General features: G+C 42.1%; 1 protein-coding gene across 1 annotated transcript in view; it reads left to right on the top strand.

Annotated features, from left to right (window-relative positions):
* Positions 1-551: 551 nt before the first annotated feature.
* LOC308703360 (neuromedin-K receptor) overlaps positions 552-11406 on the top strand; it is a 10952-nt gene continuing 97 nt past the window's right edge. Inside the window, exons 1-5 of the mRNA XM_081386789.1 lie at positions 552-1033; positions 1577-1765; positions 1839-1989; positions 9275-9471; positions 10003-11406. The exon at positions 10003-11406 is cut by the window's right edge and continues 97 nt beyond it. Coding sequence (XP_081242915.1) covers positions 672-1033; positions 1577-1765; positions 1839-1989; positions 9275-9471; positions 10003-10288 — 1185 coding nt within the window. The 5' untranslated portion in view covers positions 552-671 and the 3' untranslated portion in view covers positions 10289-11406. The remainder of the gene's footprint in view (positions 1034-1576; positions 1766-1838; positions 1990-9274; positions 9472-10002) is intronic.

The following is an 11406-nucleotide window of genomic DNA, read 5'->3' as shown; positions in this document are numbered from 1 at the left end:
ATGTCTATTCATTTATAAAACTTTATAAAATGATTAACTGTTTACTAATTCTTAACTAATGATTAATAGCGTGGAGTTATTATAAAGTGTTACTGAAAGCTCCAGTTAAACAGCAGCTCTACAGTCTCAGAGCCTCTAGGACAGCAGCCATTCAAACAATAGAGAAGTGTGAACGACGTGTGTTAATGGGCCACTGCAGTTCCTGCTCCAGCCTACAGGAGCGCTGCTGAGTATGGACTTAAACACACACACACATGTAGGTCCCCACTTGGTCAAAAATGTAAAAAATTCACCAGAGCGTGTTTTAGCTGATTTTAACATGTTTTAAAGCATGACCAACAGGGGACTTGAAAAAAGTCCCCACTTGGCTCGAGGGTCCCCTGTTGGTGAGTGTGTAACGACACCAAGGTCCCCACTTAGATAGGTAGACAAGTACACACACACACACACACACACACACACACACACACACACACACAGAGAGAGAGCTCCTCCTGCGCACACACACACACACACACACACACACACACACACAGCTCCTCCTGTGCAGACACACACACACACACACACACACACACATACACAGAGCTCCTCCTGTGCAGACACACACACACACACAGAGAGAGCTCCTCCTATGCACACACACACACACACTCGTCTTCAGAGCAATCATGTCCTCCTCAGGGAACTCCTCGAACCTCACGCGCCTGAACATGTTCGCGCAGTCTCCGTGGCGCGTGGCGCTGTGGTCGCTCGCGTTCGCGCTGGTTCTGCTGGTGTCGGTGACCGGGAACCTGATCGTGATCTGGATCATCGTCGCGCACAAAAGGATGAGGACCGTCACCAACTACTTTCTGCTGAACCTCGCGGTGTCCGACGCGTGCGTGGCCGCGCTCAACGCGCTGGTGAACTTCGTGTACGGCGCGCGCGGGCACTGGTACTTCAGCAGCGGGTACTGTCGCTTCCAGAACTTCTACCCGGTGACCGCCGTGTTCGCCAGTGTGTACTCGATGAGCGCCATCGCCTTAGACAGGTGACACACACACACACACACACACACACACACACACACACACACACACACACACACACACACACACACACACACTAACCTGACCCCTCAACCTACCCTTCACACCAAAAATTAAGTGAGTTGATGCTTATGAATGAACATTATTTTTGAAAAGCATGTTTTGCAGTGTAGTGCATCCGGATCACATTCATACTCTACAGAGCATGCTATTTTAGCAGTAGTTATTCAAAATAAGTGTCTACTCAAGAGAGAAAGTGATTTCGGATGCAGCCTGAACTTGTGACCTGTACAGGTGACTCTTACGTAAACGGGCCATAGGGCTCGCAGGCGATACGTCCGATGTCGATATTTAATGCGATATGGCTCAGCTTGTCAGTGAACTACGGCTCTGTGTAGTGAATGCCGCTCCATCTGAAAGCAGGTGATGGCGATTTACTACTAATCAAGGAACCGGCTTTACTGACGAGATGCGCTTAACAATGTCATGTGATATATCGCCCAGCCCTAACGGGTCACTTCCTGTGTCACTTCCTGTCTGGTCAGGTACATGGCGATCATCCACCCGATGAAGCCCCGCCTCTCGGCGACAGCCACCAGAGCCGTGATCGTGTGTGTGTGGATGCTGGCCGCGTGTCTGGCGTTCCCGCTCTGCTTTTACTCCGTGACAGAAGTGCGGCCGCACCGGACGATCTGCTACGTGTCCTGGCCGCGGCGCGACGACGACGCCTTCATGTGAGCGCACCCGCGAGTGTGTGTGAAGCTGCTTCTCTCGGCCAGCGCTTCATGAGCGTGTGTGTGTTGACAGATATCACCTGATAGTGGCGGCGCTGGTGTATCTCCTGCCTCTGGCGCTCATGGCCGTCGTCTACACCAGGATCGGACTCACGCTATGGGCCGGAGGATTCCCTGGACACTCTTCGGGAAACTCCCAGGATCACCTGCAGGCCAAGAGAAAGGTCTCTCATTAATCTCTGTTCCATTCATTTCACATTATCTATGTAAAGCTGCTTTGAAACAATCTATATTGTTAAAAGCGCTATATAAATGGAGACTTGACTTGACTAATCATCTACATGCAGACACTGAGACACATGTTCATTTAGATCAGTCCTTCTCCACCAAAGGGCCTCACAAGCGGGCACTTAAAGGGATAGTTCACCCAAAAATGAAAATTAGCCCATGATTTACTCTCCCTCAACTCATCCCAGGTGTGTATGGCATTATTCTTTCAGACGAACACAATCAGAGTTATATAAAAAAATGTCCTGGCTCTTCCAAGCTTTATAATGGCAGTGAATGGCTGTTTCTGTTTTGAAGTCCATAAAAGTGCATCTATCCATCATAAAAGTGCATCTATCCATCATAAAAGTTCATCCATCCATCATAAAAGTGCATCTATCCATCATAAAAGTGCATCTATCCATCATAAAAGTGCATCTATCATCATAAAGTGCATCTATCCATGATAAAAGTTCATCCATCCATATTAAAAGTGCATCTATCCATCATAAAGTGCATCTATCCATGATAAAAGTTCATCCATCCATATTAAAAGTGCATCTATCCATCATAAAGTGCATCTATCATCATAAAAGTGCATCTGTCCATCATAAAAGTTCATCCATCCATATTAAAAGTGCATCTATCCATCATAAAGTGCATCTATCATCATAAAAGTGCATCTATCCATCATAAAAGTGCATCCATCCATATTAAAAGTGCATCTATCCATCATAAAAGTGCATCTATCCATGATAAAAGTGCATCTGTCCATCATAAAAGTGCATCTATCCATCATAAAAGTTCATCCATCCATCATAAAAGTGCATCTATCCATCATAAAAGTGCATCTATCCATCATAAAAGTGCATCTATCCATCATAAAAGTGCATCTATCCATGATAATAGTGCATCTATCATCATAAAAGTGCATCTATCCATATTAAAAGTGCATCTGTCCATCATAAAAGTGCATCTATCCATCATAAAAGTGCATCTATCCATGATAAAAGTGCATCTATCCATGATAAAAGTGCATCTATCCATCATAAAAGTGCATCTATCCATCATAAAAGTGCATCTGTCCATCATAAAAGTGCATCTATCCATGATAATAGTGCATCTATCCATCATAAAAGTGCATCTATCCATATTAAAAGTGCATCTGTCCATCATAAAAGTGCATCTATCCATCATAAAAGTGCATCTATCCATGATAATAGTGCATCTATCATCATAAAAGTGCATCTATCCATCATAAAGTGCATCTATCCATCATAAAAGTGCATCTATCCATCATAAAAGTGCATCTATCCATGATAAAAGTGCATCTATCATCATAAAAGTGCATCTATCCATCATAAAAGTTCATCCATCCATATTAAAAGTGCATCTATCATCATAAAAGTGCATCTATCCATGATAATAGTGCATCTATCATCATAAAAGTGCATCTATCCATCATAAAGTGCATCTATCCATCATAAAAGTGCATCTATCATCATCTATCCATCATAAAAGTGCATCTATCCATCATAAAAGTGCATCTATCCATCATTAAAGTGCATCTATCCATCATAAAAGTGCATATATCCATGATAAAAGTACATCTATCCATGATAAAAGTGCATCTATCATCATAAAAGTGCATCTATCCATCATAAAAGTTCATCCATCCATATTAAGTGCATCTATCCATCATAAAAGTGCATCTATCCATGATAAAAGTGAATCTATCCATCATAAAAGTTCATCCATCCATGATAAAAGTTCATCCATCCATATTAAAAGTGCATCTATCCATCATAAAAGTGCATCTATCCATGATAAAAGTTCATCCATCCATGATAAAAGTTCATCCGTCCATATTAAAAGTGCATCTATCCATCATAAAGTGCATCTATCATCATATAAGTGCATCTATCCATCATAAAAGTGCATCCATCCATATTAAAAGTGCATCTATCCATCATAAAAGTGCATCTATCCATGATAAAAGTGCATCTATCCATCATAAAAGTGCATCTATCCATCATAAAAGTTCATCCATCCATATTAAAAGTGCATCTATCCATATTAAAAGTGCATCTATCCATCATAAAAGTGCATCTATCCATCATAAAAGTGCATCTATCCATCATAAAAGTTCATCCATCCATATTAAAAGTGCATCTATCCATGATAAAAGTGAATCTATCCATCATAAAAGTGCATCTATCCATGATAAAAGTTCATCCATCCATCATAAAAGTGCATCTATCCATCATAAAAGTGAATCTATCCATCATAAAAGTGCATCTATCCATCATAAAAGTGAATCTATCCATCATAAAAGTGCATCTATCCATGATAAAAGTTCATCCATCCATCATAAAAGTTCATCCATCCATCATAAAAGTGCATCTATCCATCATAAAAGTGCATCTATCCATCATAAAAGTGCATCTATCCATGATAAAAGTGCATCTGTCCATCATAAAAGTGCATGTATCCATCATAAAAGTGCATCTATCCATCATAAAAGTGCATCTATCCATGATAAAAGTGCATCTATCCATGATAAAAGTGCATCTATCCATGATAAAAGTGCATCTATCCATCATAAAAGTGCATCTATCCATCATAAAAGTGCATCTATCCATGATAAAAGTGCATCTGTCCATCATAAAAGTGCTTCTATAACTTCTGGAATCACAAAACGAATTGTGGATAATTAACTGAATATACTCAAGGCCCATTCACCCCAAGAATGATAACTATATCAGCGGACAACATTCTGTGCTGCAATTTTACCATCTGTCGCTTTAAATGCTTGAGCGCTTTAAAGCAGGATGGATTCTTATTGTCTGTCAATGTTTTTATCGTTCATCAGCTGGAAAAAATTGTTCTGGGGCCGTATTCACAAAGAATTTTAAGGCTAAAAGTAGCTCGTAACTGGCGAATTTAGGAGCAACTCCTAAAAATAATGGGCGTGTCACTCGTAACTTTAGGACTCCTAATTTTTTTTACTAAGAGTAATTCACAAAGCTTTTTAGCCCTAAAATTAGCACCTACGTCTGGGACAGCTTAAAAGAAGTCGAGAGGACTCCTAACTCACTAAGACCTATTCACAAACCGCTTTTTGTGGCATACAGGATTGTGGCATTTAGGCCTACAGGAGCTTCCAATCGCGAGGGAAGAGTTTTGCATTGTAGGCAGGGCCGTTTCTAGCCTTTTTGGCACCCTAGGCAAGATTCCTATTGACCGCCCCCCCCTCCCTCCACTATCCCTCTAGGGGGGTTCGGGGGCATGCTCCCCCGCAAGAAAATTTTATTCATTTTAAGGTTAAATTAATGCATCAATCTGGTACTTTGAGAGCTAAAAATTAAGAGCTTCAACCCATGAACTGTGCACATTGAACAAAGAAAAAACATTGACTTGTACCTGGACACTAAAGAGGGCTCAAACATTTTATTAGTTATCATGATATAGAGTCTCAGTCTACATTACATTATCACTGGTGTTTATGATTTATATAAGTATTCCTATGACGTAAAATCCATATAATAGCCAATAATATGTAGGCTACTTTATAAATTAAAATGAATATTTCAAAAGTATATTTTACATTACACTATAGTATCGGAAAATTACAATACTTTTGTCCTCCTAATTTCTTCACTTGCAAGAAATAAACCCTTGAGCTTTTATTTTGGAGAAAAATACCAGATCACCATGCTGATCACAAAGCCTTTTGATTTCGATTTTAATTCATTGACAAAATATAACGCTAGAGACCTTTATGTTAGGCTATAAATTTTACATCTCAAGTGTTGGGAAAAGGGAGAAGAGCGATTTCGGCAAAAGGCGAATTCGAACTCAGGTCGAACGCATCCAAAGCTACTTTCAAGCACCTCACGCCTTACGACCTATGCCACTGTAGATATTTAGTGGTGGGTGTATTTTTGCTAAAAAAGACAGGCACTTAGTGCAAATATACGCTCCATTATTGGAAATGTAAAGAAAGAAGGATTTTTCTTCCACTCGCTTGGGCAAAAATCTTTTGGTGTGGTGGGGGCTCTCAATGGTGCCCCCCAGCTGTTTGCGCCCTAGGCGACCGCCTAGTTTGCCTATGCCTAGAAACGGCCCTGATTGTAGGCATTACTAGGGATGCAATAACGCCACCAACAACAACCAAAACTAGGCTACTCATTGCATGTAAACTAATTGTAACGTTTCATTGTGAATCAAATTAAAATGTTCTTCTCTTTGCAAACGTAGGCAGAGGCATATAGTGACAGATTAATTCAATAATGTTGCAAAGATATTGCATCAATCCATATGTTTCATTAGGCTACTAGGCTATTTGTTTTGCCTTACTCTTTATTCATTTAGGCTATCTATTCAGTTATTCGTCATCTTCCGTCCTTCGCACTACTTGTGTAGCGCACGCATTCTCAGACCTGTCACCTGTCACTCATCATCGTAGGGGAGGTGTTGGGAATCATTCCCTTCGTTACAATCATCAGCCAATCAAGGTGGTCACTTCAGTCAAGCTCGTGCATGAGTAATGACGTCATCCATAGCAATGAAGACTCACTCTTAGTTTAGGAGTTGTCATTTTTCTTTACTAAGAGTAGGTCTGAAAGGCGTTGTGAATAATTTTTAAGAGAAAACTCCTAGCTAAAATCTTTTAGTGCGATTTAGGAGTACTCCTAGTGGTGAGATAAAATGCTTTGTGAATACGGCCCCTGAAAGTGATTGCAAAGATATTGTTCCTTTGTGTCGTTATAGGGGCTGTTTACACCACACCGTTTTGCGTTTTACTGAACTTTTTATGCGTTTTGGCCATTCGTTTATCCGACAATGGCGTTTTGGGCGCCTGAAAGCGCAAGTTTTTGAAAACGGTCTCTGTGTAAAAAAACTAAAACGTGAATCTCTGAAGACGATGACATCATGCACATGCGTATTACGTGTTCAGTCTACAGTGTTCTGTTTCATTCCTACTGACCGCCAGAGGCAGTGCAAAGCACGAGTGGATAATCACTGCGCCATCTTGATAGATCGAGAAGAGTATAACAACAAAGTCAGGTCCTGACGCAGACCGAGACGCGAGGATATAAACCACAGGAATTCGGTGCTCAGCCTCTTTCGCTTTCTCGCTTTTGATAAGTCGTTTGTTTTCACGCTGTCCCGTGCAGCGAAACCTGAGGATTCGCCCTCCCAAGCTGTGACAGCGCCCTCTACATGAGTGCATACAATTATATTTGTTGTCGGCGATACCCTGTGCTTCACAGTACTATCCGGTGGCTGGTTTCGACCGCGCTTAGGTAGCGTTCACTGCAAACCTATAACGTTATATCTGTTTTATATAAATATATATATTTATATTATCATATCTTAGATTCATTGCATACCCGCTGTTGTGCCAGTTATTGAATACCACGCGGTTCTGTCCGAAGGCAGACTTGACTTTACTTGTGAGAGCATTTCATTTTATAGAATTTTTGGTTCTATCCGAAGATACATCGGAGTCATGGATCATTGCTCTCTCATATTCGTTTCAAGTTGCAAATTGTGTCCGAATACACTTCTTCCCGACGACGGACACGATCGATGCCCATCATGTTTAGGCGCTCAACATCTGAAGGAGGCCCTGACTGATCCGTGTTTGCATTGTAGTATGCTACCGATGTCAGAGAGACGGCTTCACCGTGCTGAGTTAGACATTAACTCGCCTGTTAGCCTCGCACAACAGCCACGACGCTCGTCAGCAGAGGCTGGCGCTCGGCCGAGCAAGAAGAAATCTACAGAAAGACACTTCAGAACGCTTGTTATCAAAGACTGTAGCTTCTCTCTCTTCAGAAATGATGGAGATGAAACGTCTTCTTCAGCCTCTACAACCCCCTGTGTCAGCCCCACATACTGAGAACACACCAGTGGACGAGAGTGATGTCCAACCCCCACATGCTATAGATGCTGACGTTCTCTCCATGAGCGCGTCTAATTCTCGTTATTCTTGATGAAGAACTGGTGGAACCTGCAACACAACCCACCCTCCCAAACAATGTTTTTTCTAACCTATCTGCTCAAGCGGTGGGTCTGTACATTCTCCAGACGATGTGTTATCTGTTCTGCAGATGGCGGTGGCTCGTTTGGGTCTTGACAAAACACTTGTCCAGCCCATTCAAACCAGTGTGTTCTTCAGGCAAGCTGCTGATAGTAATGTGTTCACAATGCCATTGTGTAAGGATTTTGTGACCGAATTCGCCAGTAGACTCACCAGTCAATGTGCCTAGGAGGAGGTCAAAGACAGCCCGCACTCGTGCCGCAGTGGCTGAGGCTGACTCCATTGGGACGGGCGCCTGAGATTGAACAGCCGGTTGCAGCTTTGGTGGTGTCACCAGATGAGGCTCTAAGAGGCAATGTACGCTGCCCGAGTGCACAATGTGAACGTACTGACACTTTCTTGATGAAGGCATACGAGTCGGTAGCCTATATAACTCGAGCAGAGGATACTATCTGCCAGCTGCTTCTTGCCTGCAATAACAGGCATCATGCTTCCCATGATGTGAGCTCTGCAGTCCTTCTGGAGCAACCCTGATGTTTGCAGGTGGGTGGCATTCCTCATGACTGTGCTGATATGCGTCATCCACTAGTGCTTTGCACTGCCTCTGGCGGTCAGGAGGAATGAAACGGAACACTAGTTACGTATGTAACTGTGTAACTGAATGCGCGAGAAAGCATTCGGAGGCTGGGCACCGAGTTCCTGTGGTTTATATCCTCGCGTCTCGGTCTGCGTCAGGACTTGGCTTGGTTGTAATACTCTTCTCGATCTATCTTGCTGGCGCAGCGATTATCCACTGGTGCTTTGCACTGCCTCTGGCGGTCATCCGGAATTCACAGATCCACAGTTACATACGTAACTAACGTTTCATCGCCATCTACTGGCCTGGCAGCAGAATACAGCGTTTTTAGTCGTTTTCGCGGATCCGTGTGAATGTGGATCGTTTTGACAATGGTGTCGTCTGTATGTGGAAAACACTTCTCTGTTTTAAGCATATCGGTGTCGTGTAAACGTACGCTAAGGTGTGGTGTGGACTCTGTTTTTGACTATGAATTAGTTGTAATTAAATTTTAATGTAGACGCCTTGTGTTAGTAGACTGTACTGTAAATGAACCAGTTTTTCTAAGCACTTTTTTTTTCAAGTATGTGTAAGTGTTTTCTCCATCTTATGACCAAGGTTGTTGTAATGTGTGTAGGTTGTGAAGATGATGTTGATCGTGGTGGTGACATTTGCCATCTGTTGGCTCCCATATCATGTGTATTTCATCGTGACGAGCTTCAACCGTAAGCTGAAGAGAATGCAGTCGATCCAGCAGGTTTATCTGTCGGTGCTGTGGCTCTCGGTCAGCTGCTCCATGTACAACCCCATCATCTACTGCTGCCTCAACAGCAGGTGTTTACCTCACACACACACACACACACACACACACGACTAACAACCTGTTGAAGACAGGGTTTACAATTTACCACATGCTCTTCTCTAGAGTTCACAAAGTGTCTTTAACACTCTCACTATTAACAAGTTGCTTATTAGCATGCATATTACTAGGATATTGCACTGTAAAAAATGTCTTACTTAGTATTTTTGTCTTGTTTCCAGTCCAAATATCTACAAATTCTTAAATCAAGATGCATTTACTAGATGAGTAAAATTACATAAGATATTATGTCCTGTTTAATCAAAAGTTAAGTGAGTAAAAAAAGCTAAATTATCTGCCAATGGGGTAAGAGATAATTTAGCTTGTTTTAAGCAAAAACTCACTTAATTTTTATTTATTCCCCCAGAAAACAAGACTTAATATCTTATACCATTTTACTACTTTAGTAAATGCATCTTGATTTAAGAAATGTTTGATATTTGGGCTGGAAACAAGACAAAAATACTAAGTAAGAAAAGCACGTTTTGGTTCTGTTTCTGCCACAGGTTCCGAGCCGGATTCAAGCGTGTGTTTCGCTGGTGTCCCTTCATTCACGAGTCGGACTCTGACAGACTGGAACTCCAGATGACCCGGTTCCAGCCGACCCAGAGCAGCCTGTACACGGTCACGCGCGTGGAGTCCGATGCTAACGCTAATCCCGCCAGACGCAAGAGCTCCAGCACCAGCCAATCACGGGCCTCCTCCCGGCCGTCACTCAATGGTGGTCTCCATGGAAACCCCTTGAGCACTGCTGAGACTGAACTCGGATCAGAGTCGCTCGCTGAACACTAAGATGCAGAATCAGCAGGACATTCACCTTCTGCCAAAAATGCTTTTCTTACTTAGTATTTTGCACTTGTTTCCAGTCCACCTAAGAAAAATAATCTTGTTTCTGAATTAACATTATTTTTCTGACCCCATTGGCAGATAATTTTGCTTTGGACTGGAAACACGACAAAAATACTAAGTAAGAAAAGCTTGTTTTGCATGTGTGTCTGTGTCAGTCCACCAGCTTCACTTTGACAAGCTATTTGTACTCTTTCAGTTCAAATACAGTATATATAAACAAAAGTCACTACACATATGAAATCGAATACTTGGTTCTGAGGACACACACTCTGGTCTGTTGGCGGAGAGTTGTCACATTAGCTCAGGTATAGTGCGGTTATCAGCTGCCAAATCACTCCAACCACTGCCGTTCTCTCGTTAGACCGGAGCAGGGTTTGAACCAGATTAACTACGTCACAGCTAGGGTGACCAGTTCTTCCGAAAAAATTCAGGACAGTCCCGAAATCTAAGCTGTTGTCCCGAATCCCAAATCCGGCCCTTATTTGCCTCGAAAATTATACTGAAGCAAAATCTTGACTAGTAATTGTCTGATAAAACATTAAAAACTGTCCGTGGAGGTCGAGTCGTCCTGAATCCCCCGCCGGCTGCTCATTGGCTGCAGCATCTTTTTTGTTTCTTTTTTTAAGTTCTACAAAGATACTGTAGGCGCGAATTTAGAAATGCATTGATAAGCTAATTTTCATTCATTCGTTCCGTTGACATGGCTGGTGTACCAGAACCCCAACACGCCGCTAAAAAGCAAAAACGTCTCTGCCAGCCAGTCGCAAAGGAGTGATTGATTGGTCGCGGCACTGTGTGCAAATACTTCAGCCTAATGTCTGAGGTTGGGTTACACAAAGCAAATCATCTACACAATTATTTAGTTTTCTTATTTAATGACCAACAATTTAGTTGCATTAATAATTTTGGCGTAGGGCTTATTAGTGTTAGGCTATAGCCTGAAAGGTCTGATTTACACACTGTTACAACAGTCATTGTTTTTTTTTTTTTCACAATGACATTTCAGTTCATGATTTTAACGTTGTTTTTCGTGGCAGAATAAAGACTAATGACAGACTGTT

This window comes from Scardinius erythrophthalmus (assembly GCF_964197995.2).
Source record: "Scardinius erythrophthalmus genome assembly, chromosome: 15".
Taxonomy (NCBI): domain Eukaryota; kingdom Metazoa; phylum Chordata; class Actinopteri; order Cypriniformes; family Leuciscidae; genus Scardinius; species Scardinius erythrophthalmus.
Note: the sequence above shows the minus strand (reverse complement) of the source record. Positions and strands in the feature narration are given on the sequence as shown.